At 37.7% G+C, this 24,562-nt stretch overlaps 1 protein-coding gene across 10 annotated transcripts in view; it reads right to left on the bottom strand.

Moving 5' to 3' along the window:
* Positions 1-24,562, bottom strand: part of Lrif1 (ligand dependent nuclear receptor interacting factor 1) — a 51,636-nt gene that overhangs the window by 6,565 nt on the left and 20,509 nt on the right. For 3 of the 10 annotated variants that reach the window (XR_003954331.1, XR_003954332.1, XM_017319616.2), the window contains exon 2: positions 7,907-8,443. The exons of 2 other annotated variants lie outside the window; for them this stretch is intronic. Coding sequence is in view for 2 of the 8 variants with exons in the window: in XM_017319616.2 (XP_017175105.1) it covers positions 7,907-7,968 (62 nt within the window). In the remaining 6 variants the exon portion in view is untranslated. Of the gene's footprint in view, positions 1-7,906; positions 8,444-24,562 lie in introns of those variants that run through there. 5 more of the 10 variants (NM_001286685.1, NM_001039488.1, NM_028081.2 and 2 more) reach the window with 3 other exon arrangements.

Here is a 24,562-nt window from a genome sequence, read left to right as displayed (position 1 = left end):
AAGGGTCAATGATTTACAGCCTGTATCCTAAACCTAAGCCATTTTGGTTTTATGTTAACTCATACCTCTGTATAGTTTTCACATTTTAAATGGATGAAAAACACTTCAAACAGTAATTCTGTACTATAAAAAGTCATGAGACTAAATTACAGTATCCAAAACTAAAGTTTTATTATTACACAGTGGCTGCTGCCTGCAGCAACAGAGTTGAATATTTACAAGAGAAAGGATGGTTCTCAAAGTCTAAGTATTTGCTATTATAATCCATAAACAACATACTTACTAAATCCTTCACTAAAACTAGATACATAAACACAAAGACATAATTATCATGAAGTAAAATGAATGACATATTTGAAGAGATGGTTTATAACTGCACCTTTTCCTTAAATAAACTCATTCCAAAACTTTTAACCATTTTGACAACTTTTCCTAGCTAAAATAATAGAAATTTTTTATTCTGTACTTTCACCACATTGTCTCTTAAGTACTAATTGATTCTATTTCATCAATAAAATATTGCTCTATCATTTTTGGGGTATAAGATGTATATGCGACCTCTCCTTTGCCATTTTATTCCAATCTTGTGAGCTTCTGAAATTCCACATGGCCAGAATGTCTTCCATACTCTCAAAATTCCTTGGAATTTTATCTTAGGTGCCTGTATCAGAATATATAAATTCTGCTTTCTCACCTTGCTATTTAACCTATTCAAAATATCCTGCTGACATCTAACTTTCTCTTATCTGTTAAAATTCTTTCCACATTGCTTTTTAAACTTTCTGGTTCAAGGAAACATTATCTCTGTTTTAGCCTACAGTAGCTTTATAATTGATCTTTTCTTCCCCTTTAGGTAGGTGTGCATGTGTATTCTTTGCCTTTCAGTTCAATGGGTATATTAGTCTTAATATGCCTAAGCCATATCAGTGATTTCCAACTATTCTTTAAGCAACTGAAAGAGAATAATTATTTTTGATGCAATGGAAGCCAAACAAAGAAAGAGTTTGAACAAAATTATATTAAAAGTTTCTTGGAGTCAAATAGGATTAAGGCTAAACATCTACAGTAGAAACAATGACATGAGTCATTAATAGTTTTAGTAAGACTAATTTAGGGGAGAAAATCATTGACTTGTAGACATAAAGACAGTGAGTATGGTACAGCAAAAGACAGGTAGATCAATGGAATAGAATTGAAGATCCAGACACACCTAAAGTCACTTGATCTTTGACAAAGAAGCTAAAACCATCCAGTGGAAAAAAGACAGCATTTTCAACAAATGGTGTTGGCTCAACTGGTGGTTATCATATAGAAGAGTGCAAATTGATTCATTCTTATCTCATTGGACAAAGCTCAAGTCTAACTGAATCAAGGAACTCCACATGAAACCAGAGACACTGAAACTTATAGAAGAGAAATTGGGGAAGAGCCTTGAAGACATGGGCACAGGGGAAAAATTCCTTAACAGAACGGCAATGGCTTGTGCTGTAAGACCAAAAATCAACAAATGGGACCTCATAAAATTTCAAAGCTTCTGTAAGGCAAAGGACAGTCAATAAAACAAAAATGCAACCAACAGATTAGGAAAATATCTTTATCAATCCTAAATGTGATAGGGGATTAATATCCAATATATATAAAGAACTCAAGAAGTTAAACTCCAGAAAACCAAAACCCTATTAAAAAATGAGGTACAGAGCTAAACAAAGAATCCTCAACTGAGGAATACCAAATGGCTGAGAAGCACCTGAAAAAAATGTTTAACATCCTTAACCATCAGGGAAATGCTAATCAAAACAACCCTGAGATTCCACCTCACACCAGTCAGAATGGCTAAGATAAAAAATTCAGGTGACAGCAGATGCTGGTGAGGATGTGGAGAAAGAGCAACAGTCCTCCATTTCTGGTGGGATTGCAAGCTGGTACAACCACTCTGGAAATAAGTTTGGCGGCTCCTCAGAAAAACTGGACATAGTTCTACCCGAAGGTCCAGCAATACCACTCCTAGGTATATACCCAGATGTTCTAACTTGTAATAAGGATACATGCTCCACTATGTTCATAGCAGCCTTATTTATAATAGCCAGAAGCTGGAAAGAACCCAGATGCCCCTCAACAGAGGAATGGATACAGAAAATGTGGTACATTTACATAATGGTGTACTACTCACCTATTAAAAACAATGAATTCATGAAATTCTTAAGACAAATGGATGGATCTGAGGATATCATCCTAAATGTTGTAACACAATCACAAAAGAACATGCATGATATGCACCCACTGATAAGTGGATATTAGCCCAGAATCTCAGAATACCCAAAATACAATTTGAAAAACACAGAAAACTCAAGAAGAAGACCAAAGTGTGGATATTTCCATCCTTCTTAGAATGGGGAACAAAATACCAATAGAAGGATTTACAAAGACAATGATTGGAGCTGAGACTGAAGGAAGGACCACCCAGAGATGCCCGTCCTGGGGACCCATCCCATAAACAACCACAAAACCCAGACATTATTGCAGATGCCAACAAGATTTTGATGGCAGGACCCTGATATAGCTGTCTACTGTGAGGCTATGCCAGTGCCTGGCAAATACAGAAGCAGATGCTCACAGTCATTTATTGGATGGAGCACAGGGTCCCCAATGAAGGAGCTAGAGAAAGTACCCAAGGAGATGAAGGGGTCTGTAGCCTCGTAGGAGAAGAAACAATATGAACTAACCAGTACCCCTAGAGCTCCCTGGCACTAAACCACCAATCAAAGAAAACACATGGTGGACTAGTGTCTCTAGCTGCATATGTAACAGAGGATTGCATAGTTGGTCATCTATGGGAGGAGAACCCCATGATCTTGTGAAGATTCTATGTCCCAGTATAGGGGAATGCCAGGGCCAGGGAGTGGGAGTGGGAGTGGGTGGGTTGGGGAGCAGGGGGAGAGAGGAGCGAATAGGGGGTTTTGGAGAGGAAACTAGGAAAGGGATAGTACTTGAAATGTAAATGAAGAAAATATCTAAAAAAATAAAAAAGAATGATAATAAAAAAGAAAACTAGGAGTACAAGAAAAAGAAAAGTAGAGGTTATGAGGGATATTTTCACAGTGTAAAATATACACTTGTATGGAATTCTAAACATATAAATTTGTATTTCTACATTATAGACAAAAAGATAGTACGTATATATAGCTAACAACTTTAACTGTCAAGAGGGGAAAATCGTACAAAGTAGCCAGAGGGGAAGTGGAGTCAGAGGGGATTTTTTTTTTCTTAAACTGAAATAAACCAGAGCATATATAAATCAGTACTTTATTTTTTCCTTCCTTTCTTCCTCTCTTTTTCTTTTTATTTTATTTCTATTGTGATTTTGAAGAAAGTAAGATTTCGTTTTTAAAGGTTGGAGTCATATAGGATTATAAAAAGATTATAAGGCAGATATAAGACCAATGAGAGGAACTTGTTATATAGTGTTAATAAACTACAACAAAGAAACAGTATCCTATAAAGTTGTCTTGAAGTTCTCTTTTGTGGTTTATTTTCTGTGACTCTACTAAAATGTCACTCTCAAAGTTTATCAAGTATGCCTTCAAACTTAAGCCTGTCATTCTTTCACCTGTTCTTTACATGGGGTGACAGTTACTATACCTTCCTTATGAAGTTCTTCTCTTTCATGCTTTCTATTGATCCCAATGTGTTTGTTTTTCTTGACTTTAATATCTCTGTATTAACTTTTCTGCACTTTACATATTCATCTTTGATTATTTTTCCAAATATACTTCTTGCCCAGTTCAGTTTAACCCTGTTTTACTCCTTCAAGATTTTCCCCTTAAGAAGAGACTGAACTAATTTTCAAGGCTTTAACTATTTCTCTCAATTATTTCCTTTGCAATAAAGACCATTTTAGTACATATTTTTACTCCTAACCCACATTTAATTTTCATTTTATAATTGTGGTCTTTTGAAAAATATTTTAATTTAAATACCAGAATTTAAAATTCAACAAGTTAAAATTAATCTTTATTAAAACGAGTACTATACTCTACTTTCCAACCATGTAACAGCATTGATTTCTATTCACATATTGAGCTCACATAGATTAATCATTCAATTAGCTTTGACTTATCTGTATTACTTTTTAAATCCATTTATAGCAACACAAATACATGCTTACAAACTGTACACAGCTAAGAAATATAACTGAACAAAGAGACTTTTTAATATTTCATATTCTATGTTAAAAAAATATACTATATGACAAAAAATATACTATATGCAGTATTATCTCTCTCTCCCTCTCCCTCTCTCTCTCCCCAACTGCCACTTACCCACCAAAGACAGAAAAACAAATGTGGCTTTCTCAAGCCTACATATTATTAGAAATTCATATAATCTATCACAGACCACAAATTCTTTAAGGCTAGCTTATTCTATTCATATCTCCTCTGTGTCTAATAGAGCAAATTAACGTGTTAGTTGAATTGATTCCTACAAGCTATTAAAATATGATTTGATTTACTACAACAAAATTAAATGAGTTCTTAAAACTGAAATGTGAACTTCCAAAGAGAAAAGTGGTAAGTCAGAATAAAATTCATACATACTCTTTCAACCAATAAATACATTTTTCAGATTTAGTAGGAATCTTTGACTTAACAATTTAACTAAAAATCACTACACTTTCTTCAAGATATTCCATTTTCTTAGAGATCACATTGTGTAGTCTAATGTCACCAATAGGTTACTTAGAATTATTAGGCAGTTTAGTCACTTAGAATGTTTAGCGCATTAATTATACATTAGACTATTTGAACTGAGAAATGACACTGAAAAAAAAAAAAACAAAATTTTAAGACTTAAAAAGAGAAAGGAGAAATATAAAGATTACATACAGGCTTCTAATTTTGACTCTTAGACATACTGGCTAACTAAGTTTGGAAAAACCTATGTAACCACAGTGGCATATATTTATAGTTCCAGGTACTTAGAAACTCAAGTAGGAGTGGGAGGATCACTAAGTCTCAGTTTAAGACAGCCTGATCAATGCAGTCATAGCCTAACTCAAAATTAAAAGTCCTGATAAACATGCTAACAAAACTAATTTCTGAGGTTTCTGGTTTTGTTTTTTACTACTCTATATGGATATTTTATCACTCATGGATTAGAAATGAAATAATTAACATGTTGGAGGCTAATGAAATTTTATGGTTTTGAAAATAACGTATTTTCATCTGTTAGGAGACCAAACTTTCCCTTCTTGCTATTTATAAAAAATATGTAAGAAGTTATATGTTACAATTCATATAATATTAAATACTATATATTATTAATGGAATAATATCACCATTAATTTTAATCCTAAAAGCCAAGCAATATAGACCTCCACTGTCATCAACATTTTAGCTGAAAAAAAAATACAAGGGTTTAAAATATTTTCAATAACTTATACAGAATTACATGCTTTCCTTAAGGAATCTTATTTATACTTTATATAAAAAGCAAGGTTCAACAATTCAATTGCATAAGTCCAGTTAGCTTATATGGTGTTAATGTCTCTCCAAGTTTACTCTGAAGTTGTAAAGATAAAACTTTACAACCAAAGACATCAACCAGCAATGAAACATTTTCTTCCCAAGTGAATGAAGCCACATGCTGAGAGCAGTAATTTTAACTGGACATTTGTCTTTGTCTCATTTAATTCACAAATATTGACAAGAAAGCTTCTCAATAAATCTTAGTAATTTCCTAATAAGGTATGTGTAATTTTTATTCCATTTCTTTAAATCTAATTCTCTACCATCTTATCCAAGCCCTCGGATTTCTGAAGTCATCTGAAATACAATCTTCATTCTAAATCAGCACGGTCACTAGTTACTCAAACCTATTTTAATCTCATCAATCCTATTCCAAAAATTTTCTGCACACTCAATCTCCAATAGATGAAATAGTTACCAGACCAAAGCAAACGTTAGAGCTATTATGCTACCTGTGGTACACAACTGAGTAAATAAGAATTCAATGCAAATCTTAATAATTAAATGACTACTACACTGCAAATATACAGATTTTTGCATTGTTCTTATAAAACTGAGTTTCCTATTTTTATGCTTGATTAAATTACATACATTAAGTAATAAATATTCTCTATGACAATACTACTCCGAATATGTTATGATATCAGAAAATTTAAGAAATAAAAGCATGAAAATATAACAAGGCACAAGAAAATAAGCCAATGAATTAAAGAAGTTGAAAGTAACCAAAACATAATTGAATTTAAGATATTTTTCTGACTTAAAAATTTGCCAAAATTGTTAGAAAGTGTTTAAAAGAGAGCCCAAGGGCATAATAAAAAACTTTAATGCACCACTTAATCTTATAGGACTGGAAAAGAATATGATCTTAAACACATAAGTTATATCATCTATAATATATCATATACAGGTAAAACATATAAAATTATTGACTAAAAAGCATTTCTTCTACTTTTGCTTCTCTGTATAGGATACAATTTATCTTTAAATTTCCACAAAATACAGACTACCAAAGAGCCGTCTCTATTGCTATATAACAGTTCTTTCTATGTTAACAGCTCACTAGTTACTGTTAATGACTTTGGGGGGGGTACTTGCATAGTAACAGCTTCCTAAAGATTCAGCTACTGGCAAGGCTGACACAGGATGGTCACTTGTTTTTGTTAGAGCATTGTTTTAAAGGAAAATGTGTGTGTGTGTTTTTTTTAAAATCACTATTGGTTTTTCATTGCAATTTGGGTTTGTATATACTTGTAACTAAAAGAAACCTAGAAACAGGACACAAATTCATGTTCTTAAACTTGGAGCAAATATTTAAATAATCCTTTCTTTCTTAAATTATTTCTTTTCTGTTGTTATCAAAATATTCCCTGATACCATTATTTTTATTAGAAAGTGAAACATTAGTCTCATAAATGGTAACAAACAAAGCTGCAATAAACACCAGGTAGATTTTCTTTTTTCAACCACAATCCCCTTTCATCAGTTTTGCTCTTAGATTTTATGTTGTTCATTTACCTTCTACAGACTTACTAATCTTTGCTTCTCAACAAGCACTCATTAACTCTGGAAAGCATAAATTAAAGAATTGTTCCTTAAGGAATATTCTGTTGTTCCTGCTTTTATTTCATCTGGATTAACACAAAATTAAAAGAAAAATGTTACTGGTGATACATTTCCAAACCAAAGACTGTCAGAACCCTTTGTAATCCTAACACGAGGTAAACCCAGGCTGTATTGTGGACAGTCCTGGCTATAGTGAGTTTCCTACCTAACCAGAGCCATACAGTGTTCCAACTGTTCCTTTGTAGAGACAACCAATGAGATGCACCCCTTTTAGACCCGTTTCAAATGTGTTACCTGGAAAAACACATTTCAAGTTTTTACTTTTCTCCATATTAGTTGAAATTTTCAAATACTAAAGTCCCTTGTTCTAGAACACATTTTCTAAGTACATTAAAATGGGACTATTTTCACTTGAAGTTACAGCGCCGCGGGGCTGCACTTGCTAATCCACGATGGGTGTTTTGGTAAGTGTTTGAGATTCTTGGAGCATCGCCAAGTTGGTTTTACTTCCGTGGGTATCTACTTGTTCCGCCTATGAAATTCGAGCGGGTGGCGTAGGGCGCGCTGGGGGCCAGGAGATGGTAGCTGCGTTGTAATCGCGGGCTGCTTTACATTTTGGAGAGGACTGGGAGCCAAGGGCTCTGCACTGGTGTGCAGTGGGTGCGGTGTAAGGAGGTGTGCTGTGATGGCGCTGTGCTCCCACATCCCCGCAGCTAGCACCCGGTGCGCGCGGCTGAACGTCAGCTGACGCGGCCATGACAACCTAAGTCACAGGGTGTGGGCGGGCGCCTGAAGAACTGGGAACTGGTACTTACCAGCGCGAGCCTGACTTTTCCTCTGCGGTTTTCAGAATGACGCTCTGGAGACTATTAGACATTTTAGATGGGTGGGAGGGGATAGGGCAGTGAATACTGGGGGGACAGCGTCCCCAAGTAGGCGCGAACCAGAGCACGGGTGTGGAAGGGCAGCGTCTGAGGCGAGCGAACAGAAGGGTGTGACGGGAGATAGTTGAGAGGGCGGCTCCCCCAGCTTCCGTGGGAAGTGGCTGTAGAAGCCGGAAGACTCCTACCTCAGGCAAGCTCACAGTTTTCCGGCGAGTCTCTTCTGGCTACGTGACGCATCACAGCCAGTCAGAGAGGACGTGGGGGGCGTGGCATCAATAGCACCACCCACGACAGGGCCTGATCGGAGTCTGCGCCCACTAAAACCGAGCTCCTAGAGCCAGGGATCCTAGGCATACAGCTACGTCACATATGGTTACCAAGGCGAATGGATCGCCATGGCCCCGCCCTTATGACGTGGTCCAATCGACAGCGAAGGTTGAGGTCTCTTCTTCCGGATCAAAGGAGGAACTAAAAGAGAAAGTGCTTTCACTGCCTACATGAAATGAAATACTTCCGGTGTCAGGCTTAAATTGTCTGCACTTGTACATGCGCTTTTGCAAGCCAATGTAATAATGTCCTCCTTAGCAGTTTTATTCAGTAGACACAGATAGGCATTTGGTAGTTGCCATAAATTGTTGAAAACCTTTATCTCCCTTCTCATGGCTAGAAGTGATTATTTTTTTCTGTTTCTTGAAGTTTTGCTCTACATTAATCGATTAACCATTTTCTCCATTCCCACACTAACACCTCAGTTAAAACTGTATCTTACTGTCATGTATTCAATTCTTTGAGTGTCTGTGCATTAAATCCCCTGTATAAACTTTTTGAAACTCTTAATTTCCAGAAACCAGCTCTAAGAATTCTCTAGAGTCCTGCAGTTAATGACTATTTGAGAATTGGGATCATACTGTTTAATGGGTAGGAGGAATTATAGTTTAATTAGGTGTGGAATATTATGAAAGTGTTTTCAAAGATAAAATTTTATTTGACATAGGCAATCTTGTATGCTGCAGTGTTCAAATTCAGGACACTGATAAGGTAGACAATTTGAAGGTTTATATGGTTATTTAAAAATGGAATTACCAGGCTTAGTGACACACATATGCAATTCTAGCGCTTGGAAAGTACAAGCAAGACGATAGGGGCTTTAAGATCACCCTTGGCTACTTAGTAGAAGGCCATCAAGAACTACATGAAATCTAGTCTCACAAAAAGGGAAGAAGAAAGGTTTACTCATACCCCTAACTGCTAAACGTTAAAGATTTTTAAGAACTTCAGGTTTTGATATGTCAAGAGAAAGTATCATTTTCCTATTTTTGTATAGCACATTTATTTGACAATAAAGTACCCTGTTCTCATACTAAAGACATCAGGAAAGATAGGCAGACCTTAATGCTTTCAAGCTTTATGGCATCTTTTGTCTATGTAATCAAAGTTACTAGGAAAAAACAACAATGACAACAACAACTAAAACAAACAAACAAAAAAATCAAATGCGTTTTGCTACACATTGCTGTGCACACCTTTTATTCCAGAACTCAGGAAGAGGCAGGTGGGTCTCTGAATTTGAGGTCAGCCTAGTCACCAAAGTGAGTTTCAGGTTAGCCAGGGTTATACAGTGAGAACCCTCTCTAAGAGTTTGTGTGTGTCTAAGTGTGTGTGTGTGTTGTGTGTGGGGGGGGGGGGTACGGCACTTGGGAGGCTGCCTACCTTGTTTGCTATCTTATCAATTGCCATTTATTGATTATATTTTCCAGTCGGGCTTTTCTTATTCATCTGGGTTAAAGCTTCAAGACTAATTATCACAGGTTGTGCTATCCAGATGTTGGGAGGACAAGAAGTTTATTAGATTATCAGTTTCAGTGAAAGAAAAATTTGGCAGAGAGAGAAATTAGCCTGAGATACATTTCAACAAAAATCTTCTCTGCCTCAGTCCAATTCTGAAATAGCCCTCAAACTTTTTCCTGTAGAGGAAGAAAACATGAGGGTTTATGCTTATAATAATCAGTCACTGCACCCATGCTGTGACCAAAAGAAAAATGGAGTTTCATTCCCACATTTAAGAAAGAATTCTGTAGCCAAGGCAATTATGGAAAGAGGCTGATATTTGAGGCATGCCTATTGGCAAGAGTCCAAGTACTATAATAATAAGACCATAGCCACATCAGAAGAAAATCCTGGGAGTTGGATCATAGCATCCTACATGCTTATTAAACAATTCTTGCAGCTCTTTATTACAATTAATGCAGTTTATCTCACACTTAAAATCTTTAGTCAGCAACATCATTATTCTCTCACTCTTGAAGAAACAGCAATATGCTTTTCTTTCTAACTTTTGATCTACTTGGTGTGTTATAAGGGTCCATTTCTGTTTATTAAATAAATGAGTTCTCATTCCTTGTTTCTCTTATTTTCTAAAACTATTTGTCCCCAGCTGATAATATCCCTTCCCATGATTTTAATTACTACCTCTTACCTATTATTACTCTACAAAATGTATACATAATAGCATATTCTAGGCACTGATATGTGCATTATAAATAGACACTCATTTATGGCAAAAATAACCCAGTAAAATCATTATACAAAAAATTAAGAAATTAAGAAACTAGCCATTGAAAGAGCAAACAACTCTCTGGAAGTTACACAGTTGGTAATTGGTAGAGCTAAGTTTTAAATTTAGGTTGTTTGTCTGAAGATTCTATGTCTCTCACTCTTAATTTGCAAAATATATATTCAGTAATTATCATTACATGTAGCTGGGTTTTAATGTACATTGGTGAGATCTATTGAGTGTTTTAAAAAATCATCTTCAAATGAAATATGTTCAAAAATAGCCAGAAGCAGGAAATAACCCAGATGTCCCTCAACCAAAGAATGGATACAGAAAATGTGGTTCATTTACACAAAGGAATGGTATTCAGCTATTAAAAATGAAGACATCATGATTCTTTCAGGCAAATGGATATAACTAGAAAATATCATCATGAGTGAGGTAACTCAGATCAAAAGGACATGCATAGTATGTACTCACTCACTGATAAGTAGATAGTAGCCAAAAAGTACAGAATATCTAGGATACAACTTACAGAAAGATAACAAGCAGAAATGCCCAAATGAGGAGACTTCAACCCCACTCTGAAGGGGGAAGGATACGGGTGGGAGACTGGAGGAGGGAAAGGAGAACGGGATCAAATATTGAGGGGGAAGTGGACAGGGGAGAAGCCCATAGGGCCTAGAGAATAAATGGAAATAAGCAGCCTCAGGGAGTGGGAGGTGGGGAACCCTCTAGAGAGTATCAGTACCAGAGACCTAGGAGGTGAAACACTCTCAGGACTCATTGGGTGTGACCTCAAACAAAATGCCCAACACTGGGGAAAGGTAACTGAAAGAGTCCACCTCAAGTAGATAAGACATGGCCTCAAGTGGAGGGACAGAGTTACTAACTAACCCACAGTCAAAATTCCTGATCCAGAATTGTTCCTATCTAAAAGAACAGCAGAGACAAAAATGGAGAAGAGACTGAATTAAAGGAGGTCCAATGACTGTCACAACTTGGGATGCATCTCACTGGGGATGTTTGTGCGGGGAACCAAGGCCTGATACTACTATGCTATGATGTGCTTACAGACAGGAGCTTAGCATGGCTGTTCTCAGATAAGCTCTACCAGCAGCTGACTGTTACACCAAACCATTGGACTGAAATCAGAGACTTATATGGTTGAAATAGGGGAAGGACTGAAGAAGCTGAAAGGGAAAGCAACTCCATAGGAAGATCAGCAATCTCAACTAACCCAGACTCCAGGGAGCTTCCAGAAACTGAGCCACCAACCAGAAGCATCCATGGGCATGCTTTTATTTGGAAGAATGTGGATTTTGAGACTTTGGATTTGGAAAGCCATGGAATCCTTTAAATGGGCTTAATGGGCTATCCTAGTAGGAATATGGAAGACTTTGTTATTGAGAGTGATTTAAATTATGTGAACCTAGCCCAGGAGGCTTCAGTGAGAATTTCAATCTGTGGCTTAGGGACCATTTTTGTGGTATTTTAGTGAAGAATGTGGCTAGTTTTTGCCCTTGTCTTAAGAATCTGCCTGAGGCTAAGGTGAAGAGACTCGGATAATTGCATTGACAAAGGAAGTCTCAGAAATGCCCATCATAGACTTTGTTCTCTGGTTAAATCTCATGAAGAGCATTTTAAACAAGCATAGCAAGATGAGGAAGGGGAAGTATAAAATATATGGTTTGAGTATTAAAGGGGCACCAGGAAGTAAAATGGAGCTGAGTCCTGTGTTCAAGGATATTAAATTGAATTAAGGGAGTAGTGATCTTGCGGCAAGATCCCACCATATTAAATTTAGGTCTAGGCATGGAAATACAAGCCTTTATTCCCAAGAGACAAAGCCAAACAGATCTGAGTGCAAGACCAGCCTAGGACAAAACAGATTCTAGCTGAAACAACCAAGCAAACAAACAAAAACAGTTTAAATCCAGGCATGTTGGAACAGGCCTTTAATCCCAACATTTCAGATGACAGAGCCATGCAGATCTCTGAGTTCAAGGTCAGTCTATAGAGTGAGTTCCAGGACAGCCAAGCTTAGGCAGAGAAAGAGAGAGAGTTCTATATCTTTTCATATTGTTTACCTGATCTTGATTTATATTTGGTGGAGTACAAATTTTTTAGATGTTTCTTATGATTCTGTAGATTTTCTTGTTGTCTGTTGTGATGTCACCCAGTTTGTCCCCATTTCTATTAATTTGGATCTTCTTTCTGTGTCTTTCAGTTAATTTGGCTAAAAGTTTATCAATCTCATTGATTTTTGTCAAAAATATCCATGTTTTATGCAATTGATTCTATGTAGTTTTGTTTGTTTGTGTGTGCCTAGTTTACTGATTTCCAACACAAATTTGATTATTTCTTGCTAGCTATTCCTTTTGGATGTAATTTTTTTCTTCCTTTCTTCCTCTTTTTTGTTAGTTTGGATTTGTGGGGATTTGTTTTGTTTTTGTTCTTGTTCTAGCACTTTCAGGTGTGATTTTAATTTATTTATTAGAGATCTCTCCAGAGTTTTGTTTTGTTTTATGGATGCATTTGTGCTTTTAGAACCACCTTCATTGTGTCCCATAGGCCTGTGTATGTTGTGTTTTCATTTTCATTTAGTCTCCATGTAGAAGAATGCAAATAGATCCAGATCTATCGATCAAGGACAACTGTTCAAAAAAGATACATACTTTCAGGCCTGAGCCTTCTGCCTGGGCAGATCACCAGCATCTACGCTCCTCTGCAGACCCCACAAGTCTCCAGGTCCCCCAAGAGATATGATAAAGCCAGGGCCACAGTAAGGGGCTCCCCCAAATAACCACAGAAGATGGCAACCCTGAGGAGCCTAGCATACTCAGGACTTATCTCCACCCCATCTGCACCCCTGCACAAACTCTGCCAGTGCCTTCCACCTGCAAGATCATCAGTGAGTCTGTGCCTCTTAAGATCCCAGAGTCTGAAAGCCTCCAAGGATACCTGCAGTAATTTAAGTACACCAGAGGCAGGCTTCAGACAGAGTCACGCAGGCCAGTTAGCAGAGATAACCAGATGGGAAGAGGCAAGCACAGGACCATAAACAAGAGAAGCCAATATATTCTGGCACGATCAGAACTCAGTTCTCCCACCTCAGCAAGCTCTGGATACACCAACACACCTGAAAACCAGGATACTGAACTAAAATCCTATCTCATGAAGATAAGAGAATTCTCTAAGGAGAATATAAATAACTCGCTGAAAGAAATACAGGAAAACACAGGCAAACAGATAGAAGCCTATAAAGAGGAAACAAACTCCTTAAAGAAATACAGGACCAGGCGGTGGTGGCACATGCCTTTAATCCCAGCACTTGGGAGCCAGAGGCAGGCAGATTTCTGAGTTTGAGGCCAGCCTGGTCTAAAAAGTGAGTTCCAGGACAAGATTTCTGAGTTTGAGGCCAGCCTGGTCTAAAAAGTGAGTTCCAGGACAGCCAGGGCTATGCAGAGAAACACTATCTGGAAACAAACAAATAAACAAACAAACATACAGGAAACCACAAACAGTTGAAGGAACTGAACAAAGCAGTCCGAGACCTAACATTGGAAGTAGAAACAATAAAGAAAACACAAAAATACAGATACAAGCATCAACAACAGTATAGAAAAGATAGAATACAGAATCTCAGGCATACAAGATACCTTAGAAGATACTGACACAACGGTCAAAGAAAATTCAAAACATAAAATACTCCTAACCTAAAATATCCAGGAAACCCAAGACAGTGAAAAGACATAAGAAAATAGGAATAGAAGAGAGTGAAGATACCCAGCTCAAAGAGCCAGAAAATATCTTCAACAAAATCATAGATGAAAACATCCCCAACTTAAGGAAATAAGGGTTTAGTGAAGAGTTCTATCAGACCTTCAAAGAGGACCTAATTCCAATGCTCCTCAAACAATTCCACAAAACAGAAACAGAAGGTACTCTACTCAATTCATTCTATGAAGCCACAATTACTCTGATACCTAAACCACACAAAGTCCCAACAAATTAAGAGAACTTCAGACCAATTTCCCTTATGAATATCGAAGCAAAAATACTCAATAAAATTCTCAAAAACTGAATCCAAGAACACATCAAAACAATCATCCATCATGATCAAGTAGGCTTCATCCTAGGGATGCAGGGATAGTTCAATATATGAAAATCCAACAATGTAAACCATTATATAAACAAACTCAAAGACAAAAAAAAAAAAAAACCCACAATCTACAGACTCAATGCAATTCCCATCAAAATTCCAACTCTATTCTTCACAGAGTTCGAAAGTACAATTTTCAAATTCATCTGGAATAAGAAAAAAACATAGGATAGCAAAAACAATTGTCAAGAATAAAAGAACCTCTGGTGGAATCACCATCCCTGACCTCAAGCTGTACTACAGAGCAATTGTGATTAAAAACTGCATGGTACTGATACAGTGACAGACAGGTAGATCAACAGAATAGGATTGAAGACCCAGAAATGAACCTACACACCTATGGTCACTTGATCTTTGACAAAGAAGCTAAAACCATCCAGTGTAAAGAAGACAGGGGTCTTCTTTACACTGTGCCAGCAGCAGGGATGCAGGAAACACGCCTGACCAGGGGCTCAAGTCCCATCCAGTTGGCGCCAGCTCCAGGTCACCTTGGGTGGGAACTCGGCAGATGATCTCAAGGTCTCCAGAGGACTCTCCACGAGATCTTGGGATCACTGGGGAGTGGAACACAACATCTGTTCCAAACTGTGATGGGCCTGTGACAGCAAGAGCAAAGACACAGGAGCCCTGCCTGACCAGCAGCTTGCATTCCTTCTGGTCGATGCTAGTATAACTTGGTTTCAAACACACCAGACAGCCCCACAGTCCCCAGAGGAGACACCACTTCCAGGCGCTGTAACACGCCCAGGATCTTAGGATTACAGTATACCAGGAGCTTGGACACACCAGGATCTCAGGGTCTCAGAGGAAGTTTGACTGCCAAGAATTCTGACACACCCAGAATCTCAGGTTCACAGGATCCCAATATCACAGGATCACAGAGAAACCTAGATTCTGAGGAGTCCTGAATCAACCATGATTATAGGAAGGACAGGCTCCAATCAGATATATTGAGGGCAGCAAGCACTTGAGATAATCAGGTGGCAGAAGGCAAGCAATAAAAACAGAAGCAACAGAAATCGAGGCTACCTGAAAAAATGTTCAACATCCTTAATCATCAGGGAAATGCAAATCAAAACAACCCTGAGATTCCACCTCACACCAGTCAGAATGGCTAAGATCAAAAATTCAGGTGACAGCAGATGCTGGCGTGGATGTGGAGAAAGAGGAACACTCCTCCATTGTTGGTGGGATTGCAGGCTTGTACAACCACTCTGGAAATCAGTCTGGCGGTTCCTCAGAAAATTGGACATAGTACTACCGGAGGATCCAGCAATACCTCTCCTGGGCATATATCCAGAAGATGCCCCAACTGGTAAGAAGGACACATGCTCCACTATGTTCATAGCAGCCTTATTTATAATAGCCAGAAGCTGGAAAGAACCCAGATGCCCCTCAACAGAGGAATGGATACAGAAAATGTGGAACATCTACACAATGGAGTACTACTCAGCTATTAAAAAGAATGAATTTATGAAATTCCTAGGCAAATGGATGGACCTGGAGGGCATCATCCTGAGTGAGGTAACACATTCACAAAGGAACTCACACAATATGTACTCACTGATAAGTGGATATTAGCCCAAAACCTAGGATACCCAAGATATAAGATACAATTTCCTAAACACATGAAACTCAAGAAAAATGAAGACTGAAGTGTGGACACTATGCCCCTCCTTAGAAGTGGGAACAAAACACCCTTGGAAGGAGTTACAGAGACAAAGTTTGGAGCTGAGATGAAAGGATGGTCCATGTAGAGACTGCCATATCCAGGGATCCACCCCATAATCAGCATCCAAACGCTGACACCATTGCATACACTAGCAAGATTTTATCGAAAGGACCCAGATGTAGCTGTCTCTTGTGAGACTATGCCGGGGCCTAGCAAACAAAGAAGTGGATGCTCACAGTCAGCTAATGGATGGATCACAGGGCTCCCAATGGAGGAGCTAGAGAAAGTACCCAAGGAGCTAAAGGGATCTGCAACCCTATATGTGGAACAACATTATGAACTAACCAGTACCCCGGAGCTCTTGACTCTAGCTGCATATGTATCAAAAGATGGCCTAGTCGGCCATCACTGGAAAGAGAGGCCCATTGGACACGCAAACTTTATATGCCCCAGTACAGGGGAACGCCAGGGCCGAAAAGGGGGAGTGGGTGGGTAGGGGATTGGGGGTGGGTGGGTATGGGGGACTTTTGGTATAGCATTGGAAATGTAAATGAGCTAAATACCTAATAAAAAATGGAAAAAAAAAAGAAATCGAGGCTAGTTGGCATCATCAGAACCGAACACTCCCACCATAGCAAGTACTGGATATACCTTTGCACCAGAAAAGGAAGATATGTATCTAAAGTCACTTCTCATGACGATGATAGAGAACTTTAAGAAGGAAATAAATAACTCCCTTAAAGAAATACAGGAGAACACATCTAATCAGGTGAAAGAATTGAACAAAACCATCCAGGATCTAAAAATAGAAGTAAAAACAATAAAGAAATCACAAAGGGAGACCACTCTGAAAATAGAAAACCTAGAAAAGAAGTCAGGAGCCAATGATGCAAGCATAGCCAACAAAATACAAGAGATAGAAGAGAGAATCTCAGGTACAGAAGATACCATAGAAAACATTGACATAACAATAAAAAAAATGCAAAATGCAAAAAGATTCTAACACAAAACGTCCAGGAAATGCAGGACACAATGAGAAGACCAAACCTAAGGATAGTAAGTATAGACGAGAAGGAAGATTTCCAACTTAAAGGGCCAGTAAATATCTTCGACAAAATTATAGAAGAAAACTTCCCTAACCTAAAGAAAGAGATGCCTATGAACATACAAGAAGCCTTCACAATTCCAAATAGTTTGGACCAGAAAAGGAATTCCTCCCATCACATAATAATTAAAACATCAAAAGCATAAACCAAAGAAAGAATATTAAAAACTTTAAGGGAAAAAGGTCAAGTAACATATGAAGGCAGACCTATCAGAATTACACCTGACTTCTCCCCAGAGGCTATGAAAGCCAGAAGATCCTGGGCAGATGTCATATAGACCCTAAGAGAACACAAATGGCAGCCCAGGCTACTATACCCAGCAGAACTCTCAATTACCATAGATGGAGAAACCAAGATATTTCATGAAAAAAATCAAATACACACAATATCTTTCCATGAATCCAGTCCTTCAAAGGATAATAAAGGGAAAATTCCAATACAAGGATGGAAAGTATGCCCTAGAAAAAGCAAGAATGTAATCCTTCAAAAAAACCTAAAGATAGACACATGAACAGAATACCAACTCTAAGAACAAAAATAACAGGAAGCAAAAATGACTTTTCCTTAATACTCTTAATATCAATGGATGCAATTCCCCAATAAAAAGACATAGACTAACAGACTGGTTATGTAAAAAGGACCCGAATTTTTTCTGCATATAGGAAACCCACCTCAGGGACAAAGATAGAGACTACATCAGAGTAAAAGGCTGGAAAACAATTTTCCAAGCAAATGTCCCAAGAAACAAGCTGAAGTAGCCATTCTAATATCGAATAAACTCAAACTTCTACCTAAAGATCTCAAAAAAGATAAGGAGGGGCACTGTTTACTCATCAAAGGTAAAATTTACCAAGATGAACTCTCAATTCTGAACATCTATGCTCCAAATGCAACAGCAACCACATTCATTAAAGAAACTTTGCTAAAACTCAAATCACACATTACACCTCACACAATAATAGTGGGAGACTTCAACACCCCAATCTCATCAATGGACAGATCCTAGAAACAAAAACTAAACAGAGATACAGTGAAACTAAGAGAAGTTATGATACAAATGGAATTAACAGATATCTATAGAACATTTCATCTGAAAACAAAAGCACATATGTTCTTCTCATAATCTCATGATACCGTCTCCAAAATTGACCATTTAATTGGTCACCAAACAGGACTCAGCAGTTACAAAAATATTGAACTAATCCCATGCACCCTATCTGATCACCATGGACTAAGGCTGATTTTTAATAACAACATAAAGAATAGAAAACCCACATACATTTGGAAGCTGAACAAACTACTCAATGATACCTTGGTCAAGGAAGAAATAAAGAAATTAAAGACTTTTTAGAGTTTAATAAAAATGAAGCCACAAAATACCCAAACTAATGGGACACAATGAAAGCAGTCCTAAGAGGAAATCTCATAGCTCTGAGTGCCTCCAAAAATAAAGCTGGAGTGAGCATACAGTAGCCGCTTGACAGCACACCCAAAAGCTTTAGAACAAATGGAAGCAAATTCACCCAACATGATTAGAAGGCAGGACATAATCAAACTCAGGGCTGAAATCAACCAAGTGGAAATAAAAAGAACTATACAAAGAATCAACCAAAGCAGGAGCTGGTTCTTTGAGAAAATCAACAAGATAGATAAAACCTTTGTCAGACTAACTAGAGGGCACTGGGACAGTAACCTAATTAACAAACTCAGAAATGAAAACGGAGATATAACAACAGAATCTGAGGAAATCCAAAACATGATAAGATCCTACTACAAAAGCCTATACTAAACAAAACTGGAAAACATGGATGAAATGGAAAATTTTCAAGACAGATACCAGGTGCCAAGGTTAAATCAGAATCAGATTAACTATCTAAACAGTTCTATTTCCCTTAAAGAAATACAAACAGCAATTAATAGTCTGCCAATCAAAACAAAACAACAACAACAACAAAAAAAAAAAAACCCTCAGGACCAGATGGGTTTAGTTCAGAGGTCCATCAGACCTTCAAAGAAGACCTAATTTCAATACTACTCAAACTCTTCCAAAAAATAGAAACAGAAGGTACTCTACCCAATTAGTTATAATTTGGCACAATTACTCTGACACCTAAACTACACAAAACCTCAACAAATTAATAGAACTTCAGACCGATTTCCCTTATGAATATACACGCAAAATATTCAATAAAATTCTTGCAAACTGAATCCAAGAACACATCAAATTGATCATCCACCATGATCAAGTAGGCTTCATCCCAGGGATGCAGGGATGGATTAATATATGGAAATCCATCAATGTAATCCACTATATAAACAAACTCAAAGACAAAAACCACATGATCATCTCCTTAGATGCTGAGAAAGCATTTGACAAATCCAACACCCATTGATGATAAAAGCCTTGGAAAGATCAGGAATTCAAGGCCCATACCTGAACATAATAAAAGCAGTCTACAGCAAACCAGTAGCCAACATCAAACTAAATGGTGAGAAACTGGAAGCAATCCCACTAAAATCAGGGACTAGACAAGGCTGCCCACTCTCTCCCTATCTATTCAATATAGGACTTGAAGTCCAAGCCAGAGCAATTAGATAACAAAAGGAGATCAAAGGAATACAAATTGCAAAGAAAGAAGTCAAAATATCACTATTTGCAGATGATATGATAGTATTTATAAGTGATCCTAAAAATTACACCAGAGAACTCCTAAACCTGATAAACAGTTTCAATGAAGTATCTGAATATAAAATTAACTCAAACAAGTCAATGGCCTTTCTCTACACAAAGGATAAACAGGCTGAGAAAGAAATTAGGGAAATAACACCCTTCAAAATAGTCAAAAATAATATAAAATACCTTGGTGTGTCTCTAACCAAGGAAGTGAAAGATGAAAAGAATTTCAAGTCTCCTAAGAAAGAAATTGAAGATCTCAGAAGATGGAAAGATCACCCATGCTCATGGATTGGCAGGATCAATTTAGTCAAAATGTCTATTTTGCTGAAAGCAATCTACAGATTCACTGCAATCCCCATCAAAATTCCAACTCAATTCTTCACAAAGTTAGAAAGAGCAATTGGCAAATTCATCTGGAATAACAATAAAACAAAAAACAAAAAAGAAAAAAAAAAGACCTAGGATAGCAAAAACTATTTTCAACAATAAAAGGACCTTTGCTGGAATCACCGTGCCTGACCTCAAGCTGTACTACAGAGCAATTGTGATAAAAACTGCATGGTACTGGTACAGCAACAAACAGGTAGATCAATGGAACAGATTTGAAGACCCAGAAATAAACCCACACTCATATTGTCAGTTGATCTTTGACAAAGGAGCTAAAACCGTCCAGCAGAAAGAAGACAGCATCTTCAATAAATTATGCTGCCTCAACTGGTGGTTAAAATGCAGAAGGATTTGAATTAATCCACTCTTATCTCCTTGTACAAAGCTCAAGTCTAAGTGGATCAAGGAACTCCACATAAAACCAGAGACACTGACCGGGGTGCCTTGCCAACGGAGTCTCCCGACACCCCCAAGGACCCATACAGGATTCCCCACGGGATCCTAAGACCTCTGGTAAGTGGAATACAACTTCTGCCAGGAGGCAGGTTCAAACACCAGATATCTGGGCACCTTCCCTGCAAGAAGAGAGCTTGCCTGCAGAGAATACTCTGACCACTGAAACTAAGGAGAGAGCTAGCCTCCCAGGTCTGCTTATAGAAGCTAACAGAGTCACCTGAGGAACAAGCTCTAACCAGAGACAACTATAACAGCTAGCTTCAGAGATTACCAGATGGCAAAAGGCAAACGTAAGAAATCTACTAACAGAAATCAAGACCACTCACAATCATCAGAACGCAGCACTCCCACCCCACCTAGTCCTGGGCACCCCTACACAATCGAAAAAATCTAGACCCAGATTTAAAAACATTTCTCATGATGATGGTAGAGGATATCAAGAAGGACTTTCATAACTCACTTAAAGAAATACAGGAGAGCACTGCTAAAGAATTACAGGCCCTTAAAGAAAAACAGGAAAACACAACCAAACAAGTAGAAGTCCTTAAAGAAAAACAGGAAAACACATCCAAACAGGTGATGGAAATGAACAAAACCATACTAGAACTAAAAAGGGAAGTAGACACAATAAAGAAAACCAAAAGCGAGGCAATGCTGGAGATAGAAACTCTAGGAAAGAGATCTGGAACCATAGATGCGAGCATCAGCTACAGAATACAAGAGATGGAAGAGAGAATCTCAGGTGCAGAAGATTCCATAGAGAACATCGGCACAACAATCAAAGAAAATACAAAATGCAAAAGGATCCTAACTAAAAACATCCAGGAAATCCAGGACACAATGAGAAGACCAAACCTACGGATAATAGGAATTGATGACAATGAAGATTTTCACCTTAAATGGGCCAGCTAATATCTTCAACAAAATAATAGAAGAAAACTTCCCAAACATAAAGAAAGAGATGCCCATGATCATACAAGAAGCCTACAGAACTCCAAATAGACTGGACTAGAAAAGAAATTCCTCCCGACACATAATAATCAGGACAACAAATGCACTAAATAAAGATAGAATATTAAAAGCAGTAAGGGAGAAAGGTCAAGTAAAATATAAAGGCAGGCCTATCAGAATTACACCAGACTTTTCACCAGAGACTATGAAATCCTGAAGAGCCTGGACAGATGTTATACAGACACTAAGAGATCACTAATGCCAGCCCAGGCTACTATACCGGGCCAAACTCTCAATTACCATAGATGGAGAAACCAAAGAATTCCACGAGAAAACCAAATTCACACATTATCTTTCCAAGAATCCAGCCCTGCAAAGGATAATAACAGAAAAAAAAAATACAAGGACAGAAATCATGCCCTAGAAAAAGCAAAAACGTAATCCCTCAACAAACCAAAAAGAAGACTGCCACAAGAAAAGAATGTCAACTCTAACAACAAAAATAAAAGGAAGCAACAATTACTTTTCCTTAATATCTCTTAATAACAATGGACTCAATTCCCCAATAAAAAGGCATAGACTAACAGAATGGCTACACAAACAAGACCCAACATTCTGCTACTTACAGGAAACCCATCTTAGGGAAAAAGACAGACACTACCTCAGAGTGAAAGTCTGGAAAACAATTTTCCAAGCAAATGGTCTGAAGAAACAAGCTGGAGTGGCCATTCTGATATCGAATAAAATCGACTTCCAACCCAAAGTTATCAAAAAAGACAAGGAGGGACACTTCATACTCATCAAAGGTAAAATCCTCCAAGAGGAACTCTCAATTCTGAATATCTATGCCCCAAATGCAAGGGCAGCCACATTCATTAAAGACACTTTGTAAAGCTCAAAGCACATATTGCACCTCACACAATAATAGTGGGAGACTTCAACACACTACTTTCATCAATAGACAGATCGTGGAAACAGAAACTAAACAGGGACACAGTGAAACTAACAGAAGTTATGAAACACATGGACTTAACAGATATCTACAGAACATTTTATCCTAAAACAAAAGGATATACCTTCTTCTCAGCACCTCATGGGAACATCTCCAAAATTGACCATATAATTGGTCATAAAACAGGTCTCAACAGATACAAAAATATTGAAATTGTCCCATGCATCCTATCAGACCACCATGGACTAAGGCTGATCTTCAATAACAACATAAATAATGGAAAGCCAACTTTCAGGTGGAAACTGAACAACACTCTTCTCAATGATACCTTGGTCAAGGATGGAATAAAGAAAGAAATTAAAGACTTTTTAGAGTTTAATGAAAATGAAGCCACAAAATACCCAAACCTATGGGACACAATGAAAGCATTTCTAAGAGGGAAACTCATAGCTCTGAGTTCCTCCAAGAAGAAACTGGAGAGAGCACACACTAGCAGCTTGACAACACATCTAAAAGCTCTAGAAAAAAAAGGGAGAAAATTCACCCAAGAGGAGTAGACTCAGGAAATAATCAAACTCAGGGGTGAAATCAACCAAGTGGAAACAAGAAGAACTATTCAAACAATTAACCAAACGAGAAGTTGGTTTTTTGAGAAAATCAACAAGATAGATAAACCCTTAGTTAGACTCACTAGAGGGCACAGGGACAAAATCCTAATTAACAAAATCAGAAATGAAAAGGGAGACATAACAACAGATCCCTAAGAAATCCAAAACACCATCAGATCCTTCTACCAAAGGCTATACTCAACAAAACTGGAAAACCTGGAGGAAATAGACAAATTTCTGGACAAATACCAGGTACCAAAGTTAAATCAGGATCAAGTTAACGATCTAAACAGTCCCATATCCCCTAAAGAAATAGAAGCAGTTATTAATAGTCTCCCAGCCAAAAAAAGCCCAGGTCCAGGCGGGTTTAGTGCAGAGTTCTATCAGACCTTCAAAGAAGATCTAATTCCAGTTCTGCACAAACTATTTCACAAAATAGAAGTAGAAGGTACTCTACCCAACTCATTTTATGAAGCCACAATTACTCTGATACCTAAACCACAGAAAGATCCAACAAAGATAGAGAACTTCAGACCAATTTGTCTTATGAAGATCAATGCAAAAATACTCAATAAAATTCTCGCTAACCGAATCCAAGAACACATTAAAGCACTCATCCATCCTGACCAAGTAGGTTTTATTCCAGGGATTCAGGGATGGTTTAATATACGAAAATCCATCAATGTAATACATTATATAAACAAACCCTAAGACAAAAACCACATGATCACCTCGTTAGATGCAAAAAAGCATTTGACAAGATCCAACACCCATTCATGATAAAAGTCTTGGAAAGATCAGGAATTCAAAGCCCATACCTAAACATGATAAAAGCAATCTACAGCAAACCAGTAGCCAACATCAAAGAAAATGGAGAGAAGCTGGAAGCAATCCCACTAAATTCAGGGACTAGACAAGGCAGCCCACTTTCTCCCTACTTCTTCAACATAGTACTTGAAGTATTAGCCAGAGCAATTCGACAACAAAAGGAGATCAAGGGGATACAAATTGGAAAAGAGGAAGTCAAAATATCACTTTTTGCAGATGATATGATAGTAT

Source organism: Mus musculus, chromosome 3, assembly GCF_000001635.26.
Source record: "Mus musculus strain C57BL/6J chromosome 3, GRCm38.p6 C57BL/6J".
Classification (NCBI taxonomy): Eukaryota; Metazoa; Chordata; class Mammalia; order Rodentia; family Muridae; genus Mus; species Mus musculus.
This window is presented reverse-complemented; position numbering and strand designations above follow the sequence as displayed.